Raw genomic sequence first — 26445 nt, forward strand, 5'->3', positions numbered from 1 at the left:
CAGCCATCTGAGATGTTGCCTGGCATCGTAAATTAAAATAAATGATTGCATTCGATCCTCATGGTGTGTACGTGATGTAGTATCGCTTTTACCATTTTCTTTCTTTGAGTGGGAAAACTTGGACCAAGATTGCTTTAAAAATAATGCTTATTAAAATACAAAATTCCTTCTTTGTATCCAGGGCAGGTATGCCAATTTTTAGCTGTGCAACATGACACAAAGTCCTTAATTTCTATAAGCTTTGTTTTCCTGTACTGACCCCTCAGAGTACAAAGAACAGATATGATGATCATCTTAAATGGTTTGGTGTTGTTAGGACTTAATAAATATTAGCTACTTTAATCTTGTTATTACTAGAGTTTCAAGTTTCCTTCCACTTTTCCATGGGACTTATTTCATAGAAGATTAAAAGGATCTTAATAAGGTTATCAGACCCTTGAAAACATAGTACAACTAAGGACAAACTGGATTGAAGATGGATTATTTGCTTGTGTCTTTTTTTGAAGAATGTGCTTGGCTCAATATCTTGACCTTATAAATACATAATGCTTCCTTTGTGTACTTTGTACTTCTTGTGTTCAAGACATTGGAGGTAAGCCCATGAGTCAAACCTGAACCCTAATTTCAAAGATTTTTGCAGTCAACGGGGCCGCCATTTATGTGCAAAATTCCAACAGTGAGGTGAGAGCATTTTGACCTAGCTGTTCCACATCCAAGTGTTTCTCCAAGAGAAAAGAAAACATTTATCTTCCAAAAGACTTGTAAAGGAATGCTCATAGCCACTTCATTTATAGTGACACCAACTGAAATTGACCAAAATGTCTAATAAGAAAATAGATAAACAGTTTGGGATATACCCATACACTAAAAGCAATAAAATGATGATATATGAATGCAAAGATATGAATGAGCACTTAAAATATCAAGCCTATGCCAAGGCAAAGAATCCAGGCAGCTTATATAGATCTTACATAATATAATTTGAGTGAAATTCTATAACAGGCAGCATGAACCTATGGTGACAGAAATCCAAACAGAGGCTGCCTAGGTTGGAGGTGGAACTGGGAGGGGTGTGAGGAAGCTCTCTGGATTGTCACGAAGACTTAAATGTTTTATGTCTCGACAGGAAGAAGTACATTTTTTTTCCTAAGTATTTTGTATTCTATGCTGTTATAAAAGATACTTCTGAAAACTGTATTTTCCAAATGTTTCCTGTTAAGATATAGCAACACAATTGATTTTGTAGTGTTCCTTGTACCTTTTGACATTAATAAACCCATTAATCTAGTAGTTGGATTATATATCTTTGGATTCTGCATACGGTGCATCTCCTTCAGACTTTCATTGCTCTTAACCCGTCTCTTGCGTTTCTCATCTCCAATCCACCTAGTAGGCTTTGGAAGCTTTTTTTTTTTTAACCATCTCCTATTTATTGCAGCTATTTCCTATCTTTATTTTTTTAAGCACAGAGATTCTATCACTTGCATTTGATATTCCCAAACCTGAAATAAAGTCTTACTCTTATTAAATTAAATTCTTCTTATTATTAAAATGATAAAATTTCCTCTTTGTATCCATGTCACAAGGTCCTTCATTTCTATAAGTTTGTTTTGGTGATTCTGTCATTGACATCTGATTATTCTGAAGTTTCCCCTCTCACGTGACTTTGTGACTCGGTTGCCTTTTACTATATGCTGCTCGTTCCTGTATGCTGCCCCTGATAGGCATATGCCCCCTCTCTGCAAATAGCCAATTTAAATTAAAGGCCCGGCTTAAAATTTCCTGGACAACCCCTGGATTTTGAATTTAGGCTGTAAATTCTCAGAGGACTAATCTCTAGGTAGAACTATTCAGGGACTGTGTGTGTGTGTGTGTGTGTGTGTGTCTCCTTGTGCTCCATATTAAGGCGCCTCTCTCTTGGGACTGTGGTTAGGTTTTACTTCCTGAAGTTTGTCTTCTTGAGGTTCTTAGTTAATGTAAAGGAAATCTGGCATCAACCTTCCAAAGTGGTTGGAATCTGAACTTTGACTTTTCATTTCTCTTACTCTAAGAACTCTTCAAAACTCCAACACTATGTATAACTAAAAAGAACAAATAAAAAATGTGGATGTGTAATCGATGTGATTCTGCAATCTGTATTTGGGGTAAAAATGGGAGTTCATAACCCACTTGAATCGAATGTATGAAATATGATATGTCTAGAGTTTTGTAATGTTTTGAATAACCAATAAAAAAAGAACAAATAAATAAATAAAAAGGAAAAAAAACCCACTCTATTAACACTATTCTTCTAGCACATTCCTTAAGGCAAAAGACTTTGTTGTTTTTCTTGCCCTTCTGGGTTCCTGGAGTCTCTTAAATTTTGGTCTGATAATTCCCTCCTATCTCTGCCATTTCTTGGGTGCTTTTAAGGAGATGAGAAATTATTTTATCTACTATTTTAAATTGATACCAGCAAGAGGGTTGGCCCAATTGACCTCATTCTTTATTATTGGAAATGGGGGAAATTCGAAATATTGTTTGTAGTCTCATTTCCCATCATTTCTAGGTATAAAAATAATTCCCTCAATTGAGGCCTCATTATGTAAAAAATTTAAAATCCTACCTGTCAAGAAAGAAAAAAGTGAAAAAGAAGTGACTAAGGAGACCACTAGCAACCCAACAGACTGGGGAAAATATTTAAAATTCACCTAAAGAAGCTCACGCATAAGCAAAAAGATGGCTTTCCTTAATATAATAGAATTCCATATTATTATTGATTGATGTGTACAAAGTTACCACAACGGTGAGCGTTCGAGAGCAGCAAACAGGTATTATTTCCCTATTTCTGGAGTCTGGGGCAGTCCAGCTGGGTGGTTCTGGCTCAGAAACTGCAGGAAGCTGTGGTGGAGACATTGGAGGTTTGCCTGAGACTGGCAGCTGCTTCTGAGACCATCTATTCAAGTCCTGGCAGGAGGCCTCTGCTCCTCACTGACTGCTTTCTGGAAGATTCTGTTCCTCACCACATGGTCTTCACCATCAGTCTGCTCATGGCATGACAGCTGGCTTCCCCTGGAGAGAGGGAGCTGGAGGGAGTCACCAAGACAAGAGCTGAGTATTTTCTATAAGCTAATCTTGGAAATTTTATACCACTGTGTCCGCCGTGTTTTATTGGGTGCACAGACAACAGCAGTACCATCTGGGAGGTTGGGGGTCAACTGGGGCCATCTTGGAGACTACCTGCCCCAAGCTCCTACAGTTCAAAGAGAGAAAAACCCACGCAGAAAAAAAAATAGACAATATAAAAAGTCTGTTTGTAGAAAGAGCATATAAATAAATAATAAGGTTTATCTTACGTGTGAAATGATGCTCAACCTCATTCAAAGTAAGAGTAATGTCAGTTAAACTTGTGTGGAGATATAATTTCCACCCCTGAGACTGGTAAAGAGAAAACACAAAGTTATAACTCGCTTTGTTGCTGAGGATTTGAGAAAACAGAGCCTCATGTTTTGTCAGGGATGGTAGACGCTGGTGAAACCTCTATGAAGAGTAATTTGGCAATCACTATCAAAAGTAAAAATATGCATATTCTTTGATCCACTTCTAGGAATTTATTCTAAGTATTTTCTGGCACTTGTGCAAAATGATGTCTGTATAAAGATACTTATTGCAGTGCCAACTTATCATAGTGAAAAATTAGAAACCATCTCAATTTCTATCAGTAGGGAACTGATTAAATCACAGTAATATGCATATAATAGAATTTTCTGTATTTCTTTAAAAAGAATACAGCAGCCCTCTTTATGCTGATTTAGAATTTCCAGCAATATGTACTAAAAGGTGTGAAAGTAAGATGCCAAATATCACATTCATTTGTGGAAAAAAATATGCATATTCTTATAATGCAACAGAGTATCTCTAGAAGCATGACCAAGAGATTGAGACTTGTAGGTGCTATTGAAGAGGGGAATTGGGTAGGTAGGTTATATGGTGGTGAGAAGTACCTTTTTATGCATTCCCTCTTGTACATTTTTGATTTTATAGTATGTGCATGTATTGACCATTGTCTCAGTCTATTTTCTGTTGCTATAACAGAATGCCTGAAACTAGAATACTTATAAATAAAGAAGTTTATTTTGGATCAGTTTCAGAGGTCCAAGAGCATGGCACCAGCATCTGCTTGGCTCTGGTAAGGGCCTTATCCTGTGTCACAACATGGCAGAGAGTCAGAAGGGGAAGCAAGCAAGTGCAAAGAGTAGATAGGCTTGCAAGAGAGTGACAGGGGAGAAGCTGACCTGCTTTATAACAAGCCACTCTCTGGTAACACCACCAGTCCCAAGAGACAGAACTCACTCCCAGAGACCTAGCAGCATGCCTCTGATAAGAACACTTATGCATCTGATAAAACAAATTTTATGGAAATTAACACATAAAGCTTTAGAAAAAAAAATCAAGGCTTTCCTTTTCTGTCCTCTACTGCAAGCTTCTTGCAATTAGAGGTTATATTTTTAAATTCCTTGTATGTATTACAGTATTTCTTTTGATTTGTTGTAGATGCCCAATAAATATTTATCAGATAAGTGTCTGAAAATGAAATTTCTAAAACCGCATTTTTTTTCTTTTCAGAAAGTAGATTCGAATATTCGCCTAAACGCAGAGTATGAGCAGAGCATCGGAGAGATTGAAAACACAATATCTCATCAGCTCAAGGATGGGGGGCACAAGTGGAGTGAAGAGCAGGCTCACACAGGAGGAGGGACAGTAGAAAATTGCTAATTGGAACAGGGCATAGGAATTTCACAGGACAAGATCATGTGTTTCAGGGTGCCTCAGGAAAGGGAAAGGTCGGTTTAGCCACCAGAGGGCGCTCATCTTCGCATTTAACAGTAGGCATGCATCCAACAGGAGATAAAGGAAAAAAACAGTTGAAAACCAGAAAGAAAAAACAAAATTAGGAATATTATGCATATATTTACCCTCTTTGCCATTACACTGTCACCAATGTGTGGATGTCAATGTGATAAGATGCCAAGACATCTTATTACAGGATAAGAGACTTGAACATCAGTAAATGTGCTTTAAATACTCCATCTCAAGTTGAGGAGGGCTTCCTGTCTTTCCGTTGGCTGCAATTTGAATTTTACCTCTCGTGCTCTGTAATGTACAGACTGCCTGGAAGGTATTCCATATGTTAGGTAGGAAGGGGGAGCTGTGGTGAGCCACTTCCTGTGAGCCTGCTGAAGCTGTTATTTGTTGAAATTTTAGTGCTTTATGAGGACTGGAAGGTTCTAAAATCTAGGATAGCTAGAGTGCTTAGTATTTGCAATTTTTATTGTCTTCCCTGGGTTTTGTTCTGTTTGAACTTCAGGGTGGGGGATAGATGCTATAATCTGACTTGGGACCCTCTTGTTGATTTTGTGAATTGATACCGCCCATAGGTGAGTTTTCCTCCTGATGGCCACCATCTGACTCGTGATGGCCACCATCTGCTCCTTGGGGCTCTGTGATTTCACCACTAAAATTTACCAGGCATGCAAATCATAACCTGTAAAATCCCTCATTGCATCCAGAGAGCCTTTCGATTAAGAAAGGAGAGAAGGAAATGAATGTTTATTGAGGGTCAACACCAGGATAGATGTCCCAAGTCCATTTTTATTATCATCTCTTCTCCCCATAACCCTAACACAAAGCAGATATTGCACCCTCGATTTGCATAAGAGGAAACCAAGCTCTGCAAGGTTGAATGACTCACCCAAGATTGAAAGTGTTGTGGAAAGGGGGCGCATTGAATCTAGAATCTAGAAGGCTCACATTCCTTCACGCTGACATTTTAGTAGCCCCCTAGAGTACTTTGGGCTTTCTTCCTGAGACCACCTTCTCTGTGAGCCATTTAGGGTTTTGGGATGGTGCCTCCCTGGTGGAGCGTACTTGGTGTCTGCTGGGAGTGTGGCTTGATGGTTGCTGCAATAGCCCAAGGACTGTTCCCTACATGTGGGAGGAAGGCGAGGGTGGAGCCCCCAGCCCCACTACCCACAGCGTGCAGGCAGTGCGAAACAGAGCTGTGCAGGGCTTCTGCAGTAGCCGTCATGGTCTTCTGCAGCTGGGATGCACGCAGGTAAACACAGGGGGTCTCCGGGCCACCAGATTCATGACAGTGCTCCTTGCTGATGACATATGCATCATTGCTCCCATTGAGTGTGTGGTATGAGCCTTGCTCCCAGGAGGAGGGCACAGTGGCCCACAGTCAAGGGGACACATGCCTTTTATGGCTTTTCCCTCACTCCTGCCGCCTCTACCTGTCACCTGGTGAGCCATGTTACTGAACAGGACAGAAGCAGGGGTTTGGCTTTAGCGGCCCCTTCAGGAAGCCACACCCAAGACTGTGGCCTTGAGAGCCTCCGCGGCCAAACCCAACAGGTCACTGTAGAAGGAGCCCCCTGCAGCCCCACCTCCACACAGAGCATCACGAAACAAGTCCCCTGACTGTCACGTGTGGAGGGGTCTCAGAAAGTTAATTTGCAAAGCAGCACTCACATGTGAGGGTTTTCTTTCTGAACGGGTTCATCCGAGGGAGGACAGGCTGCCGCTGCTTTGATTGGATGCTGTGGGATTTGGGGAGACTCTTGAATGAGGAGGCAAGCGGAAGCTGGAGGGTTATTATAGGCCTATGAGTCACAGGGGCTGCAGGAAAATGACGTGGAGCCTGCCTTCGAGTGAGGGCGGGCGGGTGCCAGGAGGCAGCAGGCAGAGGAGAGGAAGGGGGGTGGGGAGCCAAGGTAGAGGAGGGTGGAGGAGGGTCAGGGACCCACCGGGTACTGTGTGTATATGTGCAGGATTTAAGGAACTGGCTTACCTGGTGACGGAGGCTGGCAGGTCCAGAGTCTGCAGGCTTGAGGTCCAGGGAAGAGCCCATGTGGGGTTCAAGTCTGAAGGCTGCTGAGTGCAGCAGGAGTCCATCAGGAGCCTCTGCTCTGCAGCCTGGGCTCTAACCCATAGCAAGGTACATGGAGGCCTGCGGTAGCAGGAAAAAACCAACCCGTAAACTCAGCAGGGGCCTCGCATCCGCTCCTGGAGCCTGGCCCGCACTCTGTCTCAATGTCACCTCTGCCGGTCCACCCAAAGAGACCAGGCAGTCAGCCATGCCACAAGATTAGCTGAGCACTAGCATGAACTCGGGCAGTGGGTCTTAAGAAGACGCAGTGTTAAAGCAGCCTGGAGACCTCAGCTGCTCCATTTCCAAAGAAAATCAAAGGAGAATTTCCATATATCAGGAGTCAAGGTGGTGTCCCCCCTTGGCTGCCCGTCGGAGTGACCTGGAAGTGTTTTTAAAACTCCCTGTGCCCAATGCATAGTCCAGATCACTTAGGAATCTTTGGAGAATCGTTGGAAGAGGGTTCTGAGCAAAAGGATTTTCACAAGCTCCTCAGTGACTTCAAATATGCAGGCAAGGCTGGACACTCCTGCCATGTGCCCGTCTTGATCCACATCCATGGCTGTAACAGAATAACACAGACTAGGTACTTTATAAAGAGTAGAATTTTATACACTGGTTTTGTGGCTCAGTGGTAGAGCGCTTGGCTTGCCTAATATGCACAGAGCCCTGGGTCTCATCCCAGCACTGCCAAAAAATAAAAATAAAAAAGTAGAAATTCATCTGGCTCATAATTCTGGAGCCTGGGAGGCTGAACACTAGGGCACCAGAATCTGCTCAGCCTCTGGTGAGGCTCTTCTTGCTGTGCCCTAACACGGCCCAGGGCATCATGAGGCGAGCAAGTATGTCAGCTCAGTTCTCTTCCTATATTTATAATGTCACCGTGAGGGTCCCTGACCCCATGACCTCATCTAATCCTAATTGCTTAGCATATGAATTTGGGGGGCTAAGTTTCTAACCCATGAACTTTTGGGGTACACATTCAAACCATAACGACCCCTTAGCAGCATTTAGCATTTCCATTTCCCCTCACCGGTCTCAGCCATGCAGAGCCTACGCTTGGCTCTGAGCTACAGCCCCAGCCCCAGCCCATATTTCTCCTACTAAAGTTTCTGGGGTTCAGGAAGGAGGTGTTTCCACAATAAGGAGGTTTCCCTGAGCCTGCGCCCCTCCCATATTGGCTCGGAAAGCCTGAAAGGAAGGTGCTTGACGTTTTGACCTTGGGTTTTCAAACATCATGAAGGACACAAACAGGATTTGATTCAGCTTGTGTTGCATGGGAGAAGGGCCAGCCGAACTGAGCTCCGGCCTCCATTCTCTTTGGGTAATTCTTCGTTGAGAAAACCCATCAGATTCACTGAGCCTCAGTTTCTTTGTTCTTGACATTGTCTATCTCCTAGAGATGTGGCGAGGCCCAGAGACAAAAGCCCACCCTGCAGAGGGCACTCAGGAGTTAGCACACATTACAGGACAGACAAGAGGGAAGAGTTAAAAATTGGAATTTGGTAAGCCACTGACCTTGGACCCTCAATCTCCTCGTTTGTCAAAAAGTGGACGAAGGAATAATGTGTGGGGTTGAGAGGTGGGTCCTCCCTCTCCCTAGATGCATGTTCACCTGGAACCTCAGAAAGTGGCTTTATTTGGAAACAGGGTCCTTGCAGATATAGTCAGTCAAGGATCATTGCGGACCCTGCATCTATCCAATGACTGGTGGTTTTTAGAAGACAATGGAAAGGGAGATTTGGACAAAAGTTCAGAACTCCTGTAAGGTAAGAGACAGACCTGCAGGAAGGAAGCTTTGTGAAGGTGGAGGAACAGATAGGAATGATGCTGTGATCATCCAAGGATTGCTAGAAGCTTCTAGAAAGGAGGTTTCTTCCCTACAGCCTTCAGAGTAAGCATGGTGCTGCGGACACTTGATTACAGACTGTTAGCCTCCAAACTGTGGGAGGCTGAACCTCTATTTTTTTAAGCTGTCCAATCTGTGGTAGTTCGTTATAGTAACTCTAGGAATCTAAAACAAATAATAAGAGCTACACTACTTCCAGGTTATTGTAACTGTAATTAGGTTTTTGCAAAATAATTAGATTTGGTAATAAAGTTTTAGCTAAATGTTCATTTGAGGTTATTTAGATGGTGGGTAAGCGAACTAGTGTGATGATAGTCCGTGCTAGGAGTACTTAGAGGGTATCTCAGGAGTGATGGTGTGAGGGGTGAGGTGAAATGGCAGGTGTGGAGTGCAGGAGGGGGCAAAGCAAGATGCACTAAGGCAGTAAGTGACAGCAAAGGGCATCTCCGTCCACCTACCAGGGAAAAGGGGTCTTGTCCTTGGTCCTGTAACACAAGCCAGGCCCTGGAAACAGACATGCATCACAGTCGCGCAACAGTAGCTTAGAGTTTCGTTGGCTCTCATCTGGGGATCCCCTAGAGTTGTGTTTTCAATCTTTTCTTCAATAAGTAACCACAGAACCAAGGTTCAAGAGCACATGGTGTTTCCATTAAGCCCACTGGACTGGACAAGTCAGTTTCCTTTAATATCGTCAATACGTATCCCCTAGGGGTCCTTGTGGGACGTATTGCCTTCTGAAGTAGCAATTACCCATGGTTCACTACCATCAAAAACATGAAATGGAAATCCCAGAAGTAAAGAGCTCATGAGTGTTAAGTGACGTTGATTATAGTATATTGTTATAATTGTGCTATTTTATTATGAGGGATTGCTGTTAATATCTTATAGTGCCTTATTATAAATTAAACTTTATTATGGCCGTGCATACGGGGTACCACTGGATACGGGGCACCACTGCACAGCCACAGACACCATCCCTGTCTTGCAAGCCTCGGTCTACAATGGCTCCCAGCTGGGCTTAGAGTTCATCATTGAGTTGGGGGTTGTTTCTCTTGACTTGAGGCTTACAAAGTTGTCCACAATGCCGGGTGCGGAGACCCTGACTCAACAATGGTTCTCTTGGCTTCTTCCTATAGGTTTGGTTGGATGCTACAAGGTCGTCACGGCAGAAAAAGCCTGGCGGAGGCCATGCTTGGCGGTGCCAACACGATCTCTTTTACGATACAGAGAGTTTTACTTAACCGTGCCACTTTAAAAATTGGAAAAGTTGAGTTGTTGCGAGCACATAGAACGACAGCCTAATTGCCTTTTAGGATGTCGTTGGGAAAATCCTCATATGGAATAAAGCACGGCTTGTCTCTGAGTTTTCAGAATCGCCAGGCGATTCCCAACAAGGTAAAGGCATTCGGCATTTGTTTTCCTAACCACAGCGTCTCGCTTCATCATTCAAATCTTAATAAAATTTAGTGTTGAGTGAAAACAATCCCTAAGGTGTAACCAAATATATCTGCTCAGGCCAGACTTAAGCCTCAGCGGAAGGCTTGGAAGCTCTTGTAGTGGAATCCATCTTTCTCTTCCCCTGTCAGCATCTCAGAGGGGCAGGGTCTGGAGGAGCAGCTGCTCAGAGTGAGCTGGGACGACCAGGCAGCTCTGCTTTACCAAAGCTGCCGTGACACGAGAGGACGTGGACCTCCAAACTAATGCAAATGGCCAGGCAGGGGCCACTGTGTCCCTACTCTGGCCATATGATGCACATGGCCAGAGCCACACACACAGTAGGCACTTTGCAATGATTTGTTGAATGAATGGAGGAATTCTTCGGTGCAGAGGAGTGTAATGTGGTTCTGCTCCTTGAACTAATCCATTTTGTTTCATCATCCCAGATGTGGAACACCAATCAAAACTTAAACGTAGAGTGTCACATAAAAACAACATTCTCACATATAATATGGTTATAACATGCTAATGTTAATATTAATCCACATTACACAAGCTCTAGATTATTTCCAACCTACTTTAATGCGTTTGTATCAGTCTTATTGATACACTCACAGAACTGAAAACTTGGGACTTAATGGATTAAGTAGAACCCTGTTATCACCAAAGAAGTGCATTATGTTTAACTACACCATTAATTAGATGAGGATGCCCATTTAATGGTCACAATAGAGTTCAAATAATGGAAGAGGAAAGACTGTGACAGATAGAACTTGCAACCTTGATGTTAAATGAAATGGGTCAAACTCAGAAGGCCAAAGGTCATATGTTTTCTCTCATGTGTGGAAGCTAGAGAGGAAGAAGGAGAAGAAAGGAGGAGGTGATCTCATGAAAAGCAAAGGGAAATTAGTAGAATAGAGGGAAAATTCTAGGGTGGGGAGAGGGGAGGGAGGAGGAAGTGCTGGGGCGAAAGTTGGCCAAACTATATTGTTTTATTGTGTGCCCGTACCTGTATGTAACAACAAACCCCACCGTTGTTAACAACTATATGCACCAAGAAAAAATGTGCTGAAACAAAACAAACAAAATCATAGTTAAAAAAAAAAAAAGTGTTGGTGGTGGAGAGAAAACCATCGTGGCGTGAGTCAGACCAATCTGGATTTGACTTCCAAGTTCGCGTAAATCACTGAGCATGTTACTTAACTCTGTCTGGGCATCTAACACCCACTTGAAGTCTCTGCTTTGTTACTCTCTGTGCTCTGTGGGGGTTGCAATGGTGAATAAGACACCCTTCTTGCTCCCACAGGGTTCACTCTGTCTCCCTAATGCTTTGGGATCTCAGTGACTGGTTGATATGATACCTGTTTGGGTAAGAAGGGATCTTAGGAAAGCTCAACCCACCTGAGGCTCCTCAGGAGCCAGTAGAACAAAACAGTTGTTTTACTTTCATCCCCTTCTCTTGGTAAGAATGGTGCCAAACCAACACCAACTTCTCTAAAACCGCTTAGGTTGTTATCGTACGAACCAGACAATCAAGATTGTCAAAGCTGTATCCCCCTTATCTATTCCTCCAAGGGCAGGAAAAACTGCCCTTGGAGGAATAGGGCTGCCAAGATCACTGACCAGCTTAATTTTGGAGGGTGCTGTAAAATGCCTTAGCTCTTTCAGGGAGGGGTGGAGGGCTGAGACACACGCCCAGCCATCTCCTGGCAACTTGCACAGTGAACAATTGTAAATTAGGTGACATTTGTCCTTAGAGCCAACCCCTTCTGTCCCCCCTATTCCTTTTCTTACAATATCCTCATTTTCCTACTCCTAAGACTACTCCTTCCCATATTAAAACACACTTACAAATCACCCCACGTCCCTCATTTGTTGTTGAACATGCATGAGTTTCAGCCAACACATCACTTTTCTTGGAAGTAGTTTCATGTTCAAATTGTCTTTCCATGTAAAGTGGGAGACTTTATTCCTAGCAGAGGATTTCTTCTTTCCACATTAGCAGAATATTTGGTGTGCAGTAAGAGCAGAGGTTTTTTCAGGCCTCTGAAGACTCACATGGTGGCAGAGGCTGATGGCCGGGTAGTACTGTGATGGGGTCAGACTAGATCACAAACAAGACTTGGCTTCCGTGTGCTTCCTTCCTGCTAAAGGAGGCACGTTCCTGGGTTGGACCCAGCTAGCTGATAGGCTCTGTTTTGGGGAACCAGGACCATCCACACATCCAATCTGGAGCTCTACCTGCATGTGATCCTGATGCTCAAGGCCCTCATCTTTCTTCCTTATTGTTATGGTTTGGATGTGGTGTCCCCGAAAAGCTCACATGTGAGACAATGCAAGAAGGCTTAGGGGTGAAATGATGGGGTTATGAAAGCCTTAACCCAGTAAGTGAATTAATCTCCTCATGAGTGGTAACTGAAGGCAGGTAGGGTGTGGCTAGAGGAGGAGGGCATTGGGGATGACTTTGGGATCCATATTTTGTATCTGGTGAGTGAGTCTCTCTGCTTCCTGATCATATGTGAGTCACTTCCCTCTGCCACACTCTTCCGCCATGATGTTCTGCCTCACCTGGAGCCCTGAGGAATGGGGCTAGCTACTCACACGCTCTGAAATTGTGAGCCCCTAAATAAACGTTTTCTCCTTAAAATTGTTCGTCAGGTCTTTCAGTGACAGCAATGAAAAAGCTGACTAAAACACTTATTAATTTATCCTATGTCCCATTCTATCCATGTTCTCTCCATGGCAAAGTCATGTAAAACTGTAATTTGATCATCACTCTTAAAGGAAATCTGGTATTGACGGTGGAGAGAGGACTTTTTCTTTTTTTTTTGAGAGAGAGAGGACCTTAAATGTTACTGTTCTCTCTAATGTTGGGGACCTCAGCTTCCAGGGAAGCCTAAGGTAGATGGTATTTGGTAATGAAGTCTATAAGAAGCTTCAATTCATTCTCTGGTCAGTTTATATCCTCAGTACTGTCTAGCGACGTGGAATTAAGCTTTCTTGGGGATAAAGATAGGTAGACATGGCACTTGGCCTCAGGAGTTTGCCATCAGGCAGGATAGAATGGGGGATCCTGAATGCCAGGCACTTGCAGCCACCACTTTGGATAATCTTATCTAATCATGGTAGATATTGTAATCTTATCTTTGCAGATAAGGAATCCCAGCTCAGATAAGCAAACTGTCTTCCCCAGGTCCAGTACAGAGAAAGAACAATGGAGACAGAATGGGAACGTAGGTCTGGTCAGGGTCTCCAGTGGGCGTTCCCTTTGGCCTTCCACACCAGGAAAGAAACTGAGGCCCAGGGGAATGTGCAGACAGTGATGTGGACGGTGTGGGAGTTCAGGAACCCTGGAGGGGTACAAAAAACTTTTAGGAGAGGGGCTCAGTGGCCCTCAGGTGAAGTCTGCAGCCAGGGACAATGACTGGTTCCTTCCACGGTAGCTGGGAGACCAGGGCCTTCCCAGGTAGATTAGCTCAAACAAGGGCTTGAGAGTAGGATAACTATGTGCTGGGGCCCAAAAGGGGGGACCCAGAAGAGGATGAAGCCATCCCTGTGGGGCCACCTCCTCTCTCACTCACCGTGTGCAGCTGTGGAAAGGTGAGTGAAATGCAGGAGGCCGTGTCCCTCTAGGGAGAGGACGATTTCTAGGAGCCATTGCCTCTGGAGTAGGTTGTGGGGGCCTCTGCTCAGAGGTCCAGGGCCTCTTGCCGGAGCCTGCTGAGGACGGGGCGGACAGGTGAGGGGGCCAGGTGGTCCTCCTTCCCTCTCTGGAAGCCTGGCCAGTTTCAATTTACATAACAGCTTAATCCACAGAAACAGGAGCCAGAGGCAGGTTATTTCTCTCTCTCTTTTTTTTCCTCTCCAAGACACGGAAACCTTTATTTTCTCCCTACACCACAAACCAGTGCTGTTAAATAATATTGGATAATTGCACCTGTCGTGCTCCCCATATTGTGCCGAAGAAAAATAATTGCTGGTTTTCTGCTTTGCCGTTTAGCTGTGACTCCGTCATTTGACTCGGAGCATGTCATTTTCTCCCATTTTAGATTGCCTACAGTCAAACTGTGTGAAAGGACTCCCAGATAGCGGCCCTGCGTGTGTGAGTGGGCGCAGGCCTCATTCAGCAATGATTTCTAATTTATACAGCATTGAAAATCCACAGCTATAAATAAACAGTTCTGACTGGCTTTGCTGCCTACTCAAATGCTTTATTAAAAAAAAAAAAAAGCCATGAGAAAGGAAAACAAGACTGGGGATGGAGTCAGGTTTCTGGGCCTGGGAGGGAAGACAGGGCACTCAGCCCTGGGGTGGCTCAGGGCACCGCCTGGGGCCTTGGGGGAGGCCTGGCCTAGTCGCACCACCCTCCTGGCCCCCCTCACGCTCCCTGGGTGCGGGTGCAACATGTTTGGGGATTACAGTATATGAAACTGGCTTCCTGTTATGACAAATACTGCTAGCGTGTAGGTGCAGAGCTCAAAATAGCTCAGGAAATGTATGGCCCTCGTGGGGAGGAAGAGGTGGATGAGGTCTTCTACCCAAATTCAAAATCGGTTTCACATGAGAGCAAGCCACCAGAAAACAGAGGCACAAGCCTGAGCCAGTCCTTGGGGGTGGTGCCGCTGCTGCTACTCCTGGTGTCTGGGCGGGGGAGAGTTTCCGACCACTGGGGGGCCCCTGACCACCTTCTCTGTGCAAGATGTGAATGCATTGTTATTTTTAATAAAGTCCTTCAGATGACCAGTTACTGCTTTGCTCTGTAATGACATTAGAAAGACAGGCTGCAAAATCAAATGTCCTTGTAAACTTGGTTCTGTCATTACCCTGCTCTGAACCCAGATGTGTGTTGGAGACAAGCTATTGAGGACCCAGGGACTGGTCACATCTCTTCCCAATTCTGCCTGTGGTCCCATGTTGGTAGCTTGAAAAAGGCCCCAGTAGAGGGACAAACATGGTGTCCATGTCTACGTCATGGAAATGGGCAAACTCTATAAATCAGGATTTTACAACTCTTTTGCCCCCCCACCCCCCCAGAGAGTTGGTTGTTAAACATTTACCACCACTTGAAGCTTCATTTACTCATTGTAAAGGACATGTTTTCTACTTACAAAATAAGGACATGTTTTCTACTTACACAATTTTGCGAGGCTAAAATGAATGAGGGAGATTGTAAATTTCATGACACTATAAATCTTGCTGGTATCATGGTTTGGTTTCTATTATTGTCATTTTGTAATTACGAGGGACTTAACACAGCCCTGCACAGGCAGCAAATACTGTATATCTTTTAACACGTGTTTAGTCCATGTTCATTACAGGTGGGTCACTGCTCATCTTTTCTCAAGCTACAGCTGGCCCACGGAAGCTCTTGTGTGCCGGTCGTGTACGTGCTCAGTGGGAAGTGGCTCGGAGATCTCTGCTGTGGGAATAGATGTACTTGTACAGTGACCAGTCATACTGCAACCAGGGTTTAATTTGGTCCTGGGATAGCAAAGCCACAAATAGAAATCTGCAGCCCCATCTCAGCCAAGAGCTTACCATGACCGAGAAGTATGCACCCGAGTCATCTCTGGGTGTGGAAAGTTTGGGTGATCCCCAGCAGGCATTATGGTGGGGGTATTTCCACTGTGGCAACTGCTTATGGGGCCTGCTGAGACCAGGTCTCAGAGCAGTTAAGAGGCAGCAGCAGGTGTGGGAAGAGGTGATGTCCCCAGATCTATCCCCAAAAGACCCAAAGTTCATGTTTATGAGCAAGGAGAAGAGAAGTGGAGATTGCACAGGTGTCCTGATGCCTGCCCGCGTCTTTCCTGGGGATGCATGCCCTGTTGGAATGTTTTTCTCTCTTCTCTAAAAGGAAGACTGTTTATGGTGTCCATGTTTACCAACTTTCTCCTATAGACTGTCAGGTTATCCTCTGCTCTGAACCCAGAGTGTGCTGAAGACAGGCTCTTGAGGACCAAGGGGCTGTGTACCTCTCTCCCCGGCTCTGCCCTGGCCATACTCTGCAGTCCATATCCCGACCCTATGAGCCCAGACACACACTAGAAGGCTCAGTCATGGTTACCTACCAGTGGACATTGGCCATTTGTGTTCTTTTTAAAAATATGTCTATAAATAAAGGCCTAGAATAAAACCACTTGGAAAATTAAATCAGGGTTCAGAAATCCTTGTTAATCACCTTACAATCAACAAAGTACTTTTTACCACAGACATCTCAAAAGACCTCATTATTGTATTACTCCCTAAGCATAAAGCACAACATTTATTTGACAAATTAAACAATATTTGAATGGAAGAGATTTTGATAATGTCATTATGTTCACAGTTCATTCCTGTCCCAAATGTTTATTTCCAAAAAGGACCAATTTCCAAATAGTTTATAACTTATTTTCTCATTGTCCCAACTAATTTGCTATGATACCAGGTAGACAGAACTTTTGGGGCAACCACCTCCCTACATTTCTAAATCAAGAAGAAAGAGAGAGAGAGAGAGAGAGAGAGAGAGAGAGAAATCCACAAACATAACTACCTTACTAAAATACTTATTTTTTAGAGAAAAAGGAATTACTGGAAAATGGCCCAGAACCAGAGGTTAGGAGATCTGGGAGACAGAGCCATTATCTTCATTTAGATACTTTGACACAGGTAACTTCTCTTCTGAGTCCTCATTGTCCTCCTTTGGAAAGTGAAGAGTTTGGAGGACCCTAAGTTCCTCTCCCCTTCTCTACGTATTCTTTAACACCAATTGTATGTGAGATTCTTTGGTCTTTGGCCAAATTTTGACCCAGAAACCATCATCCTCTGTGGAGGTCAGACACAGGTAACAAATTCTTAGATGGCAAGGAGTTGTTTGGGGCACGTATAAACTTTCAAAGGACCAAGAATCCTCCAGTTAAGCTATCTTCATAACCTTCTTATTACATTTGAACATCAGCCTCTGTCCTGTCCACCTTCCTATGTTATTCCATCACCTCCCCCACAGAAATAATCATAATAAATAATAATAATGATAATATGAGAGAAAAAATCTCTCATGTTTTCTTCCTCCTCGGTCCTTGGAACCTGGCACGTAGTCACTTCCTCTTCATCCACGGCTGCATCATGTGACCTGAACAAACAGAACATAGACACACCTCAGGCTTTGGGGTTTCCCTAAGAGGGATTCTCATGAGGGTAGAGATCCAGCCTGATGGGGCAGCAGTGGGAAGTCAAGTTCTGAAAAACAGCCCACAACTGCCAGGGCAGGAAGCCAACTGCCCCCCTCCTTTGATGGTGCTACTGCTGTTGGTAGCTCTGTGTCTGAGGCAGTGGTCACTGCTGCTTTTGGTGAGTGCAGGCTGTTCACATGTGCAAGGGCAAATGCTGAGACCTCAGAGATGGAAAGGAAGGGACCACGTCCAATTAGAGAGGAGATGGAAGAAGGGTGAGTGTCCACCTAACTGGGGTCAATTCTACCACCTCTCACCAAATCAAATTATATCAACCCACGTAGAAAAGTACTGACAGATGGATTCTTCTCTTTTTTTTTTTTTGTTTTTTGATTTTGTAAGCACAGTGAGGGACCTTCTTCTACTGAAAGCATAGCATTCAGTTTCTAGAATGACATCCATTCATTCAGTCAGTTAGTACCTCCATATTGATTGGTCATGAATCTTTGCATCAGCTTTGAAATTGGTAAGATTATATTTGCTCATTATCTTTCCTGCCATTTGCCAAATACTTTCAATCCTACTTTGAAAACTTTTCTCAACGTGGTGTCTTATCCTTCATTCTGGAAATTAGATCCCCTGGAGTTTGGTTTGGTTTTACCATAGCAATCTCATGCTCCTGATTCTAGGCCAAGTTTACCATTCAGACCCTCCACTTTCACCAGTTTTATCTCTGATAGGAAACATTGAATATCTTCTGTTCATTTTATTTTGTTGGAACTCCCCTTCCTCAGAGGCTTCAGTGATTGGTGACATAAAGTCCTACTTGTGGCCTCTTTAGGCACTCTGATTTTCTAGAACTGCCATCTCCTGATCACTCAGTCTTAGGACCACCCTTGTTTTCATCCCTCTCAACAAGAGTTGGAGGCCAGAATTCTCCCTTGTGTTCTGTTCCTCGCCAATCCAGCCACCCCGACAGTGTCCCGGCATTTATTTAGTTTTGCAGGGTAAACATACTTCTTATTTATGTTTCCACTTATTTTCATCTTGATGTGAAACTCCCATCCAATTAGGTCCTGCCTAGGTTACACACTAACTGTAATCATAGAACCTTCTCTTTTCTGCAGTGCCTACTTTGGGCCTTTAAGGAGTCATTTGTAAACTGAGTAGCAGTTCTGTACCCTCATGTTCAAGAGCTTGGTCAATATGAACTTCCCTCAGCAGTCACTTTCTTGATCATGCTGTTTGGTAACCCAAGCCCCTGAGGCTAACTGGGATCATGACCTTCCGGCTTAAAGTCCAGGTGCCAGGGGCTGCAGATCCCTCCATTTAGGAAACACAGCAGAACAAGAAGGCTTAGAGAGAAGGAGAAATGATGGTGTGAAGTTCTGACAGAAGAGGAGAGAAGGACACTCCTTCTGGTAGATCAGAGTCTCCTCTAACCAAAACCAAGCAGTTTGGTGGAACACCAGGAGATTCCCGTCTACCCACTGCTGTGGATGGATGTGGTGGCCTATTGTGATTAAAGCCTTCGTCCCCACTGTGGTGATGTTGGGAGGTGGCGGTATCTTCTGGAGATGGGGTCTAGTGGGAGAACTTAGTTCATTGGAGGCTTGCCCTCAGGAAGCAGTTCTCATGGGACTCAGAGGTAGTAGCTCTAAGAGCCTTAGCTTGGCCCCACTCGGCCTTCTCTCCTTTCCTGGTTTGAGCTATAACCTCATGAATACTCCTTTACGTACACCCATCGTGATGCACTGCCACTTGCTTCCCCCATCAGAGACCAAACCAATGGGGCCACCCAGCTTGGACCTGGAGCCTCCACAGCTATATTATAAATAAACCTTTTCTCTTTGTAAAGTTAGCTGCTTCAGGTACTTCATTACAGAAATGAAAAGCTAACTAATATCACTAATACGCTAGCAAGGCACCATCCCCAGTCTTTTGTGTTGAGCTTCAACAATAATTTTATTCTGTAGAGATTTAACATGTATGAATACCTCAGAAATTTGGTTTTTTTTTTGCTTCAAACAGGGGTGGTATGGAGTGGGTCCTTAGTTTTGAATTCTCACAGAGCTGAGCAGTTTCTAAGTTTCTTAAGTCATCTGAATTTATCTCTCTGTTTCTATGGTACATGGGAACTGTTTACTTAGTAATAGGTCATGTATCTAAGTAAAACAGAGTTTATAAAATGGGTTTCAATCTCTGGGAAATAATATTATTTGTTATAACATTTCTTGATTGAAGATAATTTTTTCCCAGTAAAAAGTCTGCTAGTTGGAGGCGATGGATTAGATCCATCCCCTACTTTATAGTTCTTTCTTTACCCTCCATCAGATGTGCCAAGGGCTAGAGAGATTTTAGGCCAAAGATTCAATGTTCATCTATTGGTGTGTCCAAGAAACCATGTTTTAATCAATATTGCTATAGGTACCATGTATAATTATACTGTATTACTCAATAGGCAGAACACAGGATAAACAAAACAGTGTTCTCAAAGATTAACAACTATGAATCTACAAATACAAAAGCTTCTGAAGGTAAGTTTTTGTTGTTTTATTTTATTGTTGTTTTATTATGTTTTTAGGAAAATCCTAACATAATTCTTTTCCAGTACCATCATGAAGTCACTTGGCTAGACTGATTTTCAGTGTATCAATTTATGATTGTCCTTAGGAGAAAAAGCATCCATGGTCTTGGGACCTGACAAAGGATAGTTTGATCCCTGGCTAGTGGCCCTAAGGATATAGGAAGAGGGGGTGTGACCCTTGCCTGGGTCAGGTGGGAGGAGAATCTGCCTGGGGCCCATCTAGATGGTCAGACAGTGTAGGCCAATCTCACAGTGATCTGCCAAGACCGCTTCCTCTGTCTGTTCCATTGTTTTCTATCATTGTTTGAAATCAATTCCATGCTGTAAAAGCAGAACTGGAATCTTTCTTGGTGGGTGGGTTATTTTAATAATGACTCCAGTGCAAATAGCATTTGTATCCCTGGCTCTCAGGGCCAGACTCTGCTACTGTGGGCCCTGGGAAGACTTCATACGCTTGCCAAGTTTCCATTGAATTCTTGGTATCATTTTCTTGTAACTGTCCTTCTTGCTCTCTTCCCACTTACCCACTGACATTGTAAACGAGTGGGGAGGAGTTGAGCAGATGTTTAGCAACTGTGGCCCTGACATAATTATCTCCCTTGGGAGGCCTCCAGGGTCCTAGTTTTATAGAGACTTATCCTCAGACCAGCAATGGTCTCTCTGGGACACAGAATCCCATCTGTATCCAAGGTCTACTGAATGAGAACCTATTCTGTAAAGATCTCCAGATTTTCCAAGATCTTCGTTTTAACACTATCCAGAGACACATACTGGTTTGAGAAACACTGCTTCGTAACAGTGACTCTTGACCCTGACTGCAGATTAAAATAACTGAGAAACTTTAAATAACACCCCTGTTAAATCCCCATATCTCCGGAGATGTGGGTAATTGGTCTGAAGTGGACTTGAGACTTAATATTTTTAAGACATCTTTAGTGTTTCTATGATGTGAGGCTAAGGTCGAGAACTACTGTCACAGAGATACCTGGCACATTTAACTGGTCACAGCTGATAGTTTGCCTGGTATCCTTGACCACTTGATGCAGGTTGGTGGCACCTAGCCAGGTCACACACTCTCAGAATTTCAGAGAAAGAGATTCCAATGAAGTCTAGCTTCAATCGGCATGACCCCTTTCACACTAAGTTCTTGAATCCATGCACCATCTCTATCCATTTGCAGGTAATTAGTGATCGTTACTTTAAATCACCTTCAGCTGGGAAACTGGTAATTTATGCATAAAGTGGAGGGGAAAGGTGGGAATACCCCACAGAGGAGAAAGATGGTGATTTTGGTGGGGAGATTGAGACTAACAGCAACGGGGACAACTCTTGCTCGTAGGCAAGTCTTTTGATACTCAGACAGTCATCTAAGGACCTCCGGGATCTTAGAAGAAGGGTGCAAGTGTTATCTCAATTGTGAAAGGAGAAAATTGGCACCCAACACTTTGAGTGCCTTGCCTAGACTCTTGGTGACAGGGCTAACGTGGAACCCAGGCAGCCCGACCCCAGAGCTTATCTCCCAGCCGCTGCCCCCCACTGTCTCACAGAGGGTCTTCTGTGACTTGCTGCTCTCACCAAAGAGCTCCGACTGCAGAAGGATGAGAGAAGAGAATTTCAGTTTGGATTTGGACAGACAAGGTGACCACGTCTCTGTTGTCATAAATCTAGAACAGGAGATGTGGAGAGGGACTCACAGTCAAGGGAACCAGATGACGGATCGTTGGGCCTAAGACAATCCAGGCGTCAGTAAGGACACTGGCACAGCCGGCGGTACCAGGACCATCCCAGACAGACGGGCCTCTTGGCCACCCTGCCGAGATGTCCGCCTGCCTTGGAAGAGTTGAAGTGCGTTCCCTTAGGTGGGTCTGAGGCCAGGTGAGGGACACACCCCGGCTCTCTCCATCCCCTTTTCCAGGGTCTCCCTTGGTCTGCGTTGCCTGCCCTCAAGCCCATATCACCACCTCCCATACCCCTGAGCCTCCTGGTCCAGAGCCCTCACCTACAACTAGTGGAGTCACTCCTTGTCTGCTGTCGCTGGAACACCTCTGCAAAACGCCCCACTTCAGGCCTGGAGAGGAGGGCCTCGGATATCCCACACCGCTCTGATGCGTGACTGGGAAAGCTTACGGTATGGACAACAACACAAGCTCCTCATCCTTCAGAAACCCAAGGACCATGTAAACACAAAACCCTAAGGCAGAGGTTAAAACTAACAAACAAACAAACAAGAACACAAAACAGGAGCAGTACAATGTAAGTCTGGCATTGGGAGGTACAGGGGAGCCATGGAGCATTTGGGAAGGACGTCAGGTCCAGCCTGGGCAGAGCAGGGAAGGCTTCCCGGAAGAGGTGACCTGAAGTGAATGAGGAGGTGAGACCTGGGAAAAGCCTGGGGGTATGAGAAAGAAGCGCACGGAGGGCAGACGCAACAACAGGGAAGTAAAATAAGTAAACTGATGCTGCCGAGGCCCAAATTAAGAAGAAAGTGAGAAAACAGGAGATGGGCACTGGGTCCCGGAGAACCTGGTGTGTCGCACGTTCTCGGGGCTGGCCTTGCTTCTGTAAATTGGGGGATGAAAGTGTGGTGGGCAGAGGAGGACAGGGGGTTGATCTTTGGGTCGACATGGATCCACAGACCACTCTACTTGGTTTTTAGCAATTTAAAAGCATTCGCTGCCATTGCAATTTTGAGGGGTTCGGTTTCTTTTTTAATTGTTATTTGATTATTTGCAATTAATAAAGATCTGTTTGGTATTTAACACATTTCACTCATTCTCCTCTTCTTTTTAAATTTATTTATTTATTTTTAAATTTTTTGCAGGATGGGGGAGGGGGTTGAACCCAGAGATTCTCTACCACTGAGTTCAGTTCCCAGCCCTTTTTATTTTAAAGCAGGGTCTCACTAAGTTGCCACGGCTGGCCTTGAACTTGTGATCCTCCTGCTCCAGCCTCCAGAGTCACTGGGATTATATGCCTAGCCATCCATTATTTTCATAAGGAGATAAACATATCAAAAGAGAAGAGACGTACAGTCCTATCACTCACGTGACCATCTGCATTTACACAAGCATGTGAGGGTCCCTATATTGGCTTATTTGTAGTGGAAAATTGGAATATAGCACCTAAACAATAGGGCATGCTAGGAAGAGCTTTGTGGGGCTGGGGCCGTAGCTTGGTGGTACAGCGCCTGCCTCGCATGTGTGGGGCTCTGGGTTCAATCCTCAGCACCACATAAAAATAAATAATTAAAGACATTGTGTCCATCTACAACTAAAAAAAAAATTAAGAAAAAAAAAAGAAGAGCTTTGTGTTGAAAGTAGTGATTTCAAGAATAATAAATAATAGTGAAATTTTATTTTTAATTCAATGGATGTTTAAAATTCATTGTGGGGTAATAATTTAAAAATTAATCATTATTGAATTCAATACAATTGATTGAAAAAGTTGTTGTTCTCTAAGTATTCCCATTTTTTTTCCTGCACTTCTTACATCTGCCAAATTTCAAATGGAATTTTTCTTTCTTTCTTTTTTAAGTATAGATTTGTGGAGGGCATTAGAACATCTTTACTCAGAACTCCAAAGAGCCACAAATAGTCAGAATAGCTGTCAATGCATTTGAAATGTCAAGATATCTTTTTTTTTTTCTGGATAATTTTCTACAATTTGGAATCTTGCTTCGGGAATTATAATTTTTAGTATTTTATTTTTAAGTGTTTGCTTTCATATAGGACATTGCCTTAGATCTTCTCAACCAAATACTCCAAGAGTAGAAAACACATCGTAAGTCCAAGTTACTTGCTTATTTCTCCAGGATCTCAGCCTGTCCTCAGAAATACACACTGTGGTGCCAAGCCTTCTAAATTGGGGACATTTTGCACACACCAGCTTAGGGGTCACACCTATTCAGGCAGAGGCAGAAGATGCCATCTCTATTTGGGTGGAAGAGAATGGCCGTTGAGCTAGTGGTATGGGGGACTGCAGCTAACTCTCTGCCTTCTTTAAAATACACAAGGAGGGCAGTTCTTGGACATCTCCTTGAGTAGGAGACAAAAGTCATATTTTACAACCTGACTTTCTAGTACCTGTGGTTACTTTTCCAGCAAAAGCATGTTCTAGAGGTGAGGTGCAGAGAGGGGGGGAAACAAAGAGAATAAAATCTTCCCTTCCAAAATTAACTGAGGATTATTCTATGAAGAACCTATCTGGTTCTACCTGCCTGGGATTAGAAAGCTTGGCTTGCTCACATATTCCCACCGCCCAGGACCCTGTCTAAATGAGAATCCCAATGTCAAGTAGAGCCTGTGATTCTATTTAGTAAATGCTTTTTTAAGCTTGAGAAGCAACCTAATAAAAGAGGGATAAAAACTCATCTGGGAATGCACTGCTGAGATTGGACTAGCTAAGAGCGTCACCTGAGCTCATTTCCTTCAAAAAGGAAATCTTGTCTTTGTCCTTGTCCTTGTAACAGCTTTTGTCCTCCTGGCTTAGGTAGTAGGAGACTCTGCTACCATTTTTTTTTTTTCATTTCTAGAACAATATTATCTTGTTCTCTGAGTCCTGAGCTTTCTAAATAAGATGTACCTTTCAAGTTAAATAAGGTGTCGTCTGGGGAGGAGGGGAGATGATTTGATGGAGTCCTTTGGGAGTGCCAGCTTGTCCCAGGCCATGCCTTGGCCTACTTTGGTAGGACTTCTCCCAGTCCTTTGGCTAAACATCCTCAAACACCACTGCCTTCTGGGTTGGAGTAGTTTTTCCTTCCATTTCCAGAAAGAGTGGAGGAAAGGGTAAGAAAGAAATATCTTTGTACACAAGAGAGAAATACACTGACCCCATTTCCAGCGGTTGATCTTTTCTCCAAACAGGTAGATGCTGACACTCAGGAAGTAGCTGGAGGAGAAGAAGACCGTGAGGCCCAGCGGGCTGAGTTTTCCAAGCACAGGGTACACCCACCGGCCAGTCTCGGAGTAGATCCACAGGACCCTGTAGAAAGCAGCAAGTGACAACCATTAGGAAAAGACAGACAGACTAGCCACTTTCTCCCCACCGTCAGTGGAGAACTAGACAAAAGCAAGTACGAGGAGTGTCTGTCCACAGATTCCCACAGCTCTCTAGAAGTGTGAGTCTTCTCTTGGTAAATTAACTTGATTTAACAAGAAAGACATCTTATTTCATGGGGTGAGTGGGGCCTTTCCTTCCTAATCCATTAAAATCAAATCTTGGTGAGAGAATAAGGGAACCAAATCATTAGTGAAGGAGAGTTTGTGAATCTGTGAATAAATTATTCCTCCCCTGAGACTGAAGGTTTGCTGAGACCAGGGACCTGCCAAGATGGCGTCATTTGCTGGCTCGAGCCAAAGAAGTGAAGGATTTTTTTGTTTTTGTTTTAGTACCTAAGAGTAAGAAAGAGCTTCCCATGAGCTCTCCAAATCCTTTAGGACTAGGAGGAACAGAGATGGAGAGATGGAGCTTTATTGCCCTGATACAGTATGTCTGGGTTTAATTGTTGACTCTAATTTTAGCTCAAGGATATAATTATGGACAGAGTGCTAAGTAGGGATGGATGGATTTACAGGAAGGCCCAGATCTTGCTCCTGTGAGATTGACTGTAAGTCATTTCCGAAAGCCAAGAGAAGGAAAAGAAATGCTAGGAGAGAAGCCGTGATATCTAAGCAAAGCCTAAAAATGTGGTTTGCTGGAAACCAAGATGCTTCACTGGAAGATGCCAAAGTCTAAAATAACTTTAAAAATTAAATATGAGGAAGACGTCGCATCAGCCACAGTTTGTAATTGGTTAAGAGTACAGAATCTGGAACCAGGTTTCTGTGATTCAAATCCCAACTCTGCCACCTATTAGCTATGTTACCTGCAGTAGTTTATTCAACCTTTCTGGTGTAAAGTGGGAGACCTGAGCATCACACACCTTATGAGGCTCTTGTAAGAAGAAGGAAGGTAACACGTTAACTGCATACGTGTGTTCTAAGGAAGCTACCTAGAACAGTGCCTGACCCACTGTAATCATTGACAAGAGTTCCCAGCTTCTGTCTCCACAGAGGGGTGGCACCATGAGAATCTTCTCAGCAACTTTTCTTTGAGTCGGCTGATCTTTTATAACCATTGAGATAAGCCAGGTTTTGCTTCAGAATCAGCACTCAATTGTGACTATGCTGGGTTATCAAAAGAGTTAAGAGAGGAAAATGAAGTTTTGAGGTTAATTAAACTTGCAGAAGCTCAAGTGTGATCTCTGTCATTTCAAATTCTTCGTTAAATGTCTCAGGAAAGAGACAAGAGCTAACATTCAGGTCCAGGAGTAGAGTGAAGCCAAGGAGGCAGTTGGGGTGTAAAACTCAGGATTCATCTTTGTGCATCAAAAGACACATCAACGCATATAAAGGGTACCGTGGGAAGGGAAATAATGTTTGCAAATCATATATCTAATAAGGGGCTAATGTTCAGAATATATAAATAAGTCATTTAACTCAACAAAAAAACTAAAACAGCCCAGTTGAAAACAGAT

At 43.8% G+C, this 26445-nt stretch overlaps 1 protein-coding gene across 4 annotated transcripts in view; it reads right to left on the reverse strand.

The window, feature by feature from the left end:
- Nucleotides 1-16346: 16346 nt before the first annotated feature.
- Adtrp (androgen dependent TFPI regulating protein) overlaps nt 16347-26445 on the reverse strand; it is a 91800-nt gene continuing 81701 nt past the window's right edge. For all 4 annotated transcript variants that reach the window (XM_046453401.2, XM_046453402.2, XM_046453403.2 and 1 more), the window contains 2 exons: nt 24760-24911; nt 16347-17304 (listed from right to left, as the gene is read on the reverse strand). In XM_046453401.2, the coding sequence (XP_046309357.1) occupies nt 17270-17304; nt 24760-24911 (187 nt within the window). In that variant the 3' untranslated portion in view covers nt 16347-17269. The remainder of the gene's footprint in view (nt 17305-24759; nt 24912-26445) is intronic.

The sequence above is a fragment of the Marmota monax genome, unplaced genomic scaffold (assembly GCF_021218885.2).
Source record: "Marmota monax isolate L192 unplaced genomic scaffold, Marmota_monax_Labrador192_F-V1.1 WCK01_AAM20220418_F8-fsc00029, whole genome shotgun sequence".
In the NCBI taxonomy this organism is placed as follows: domain Eukaryota; kingdom Metazoa; phylum Chordata; class Mammalia; order Rodentia; family Sciuridae; genus Marmota; species Marmota monax.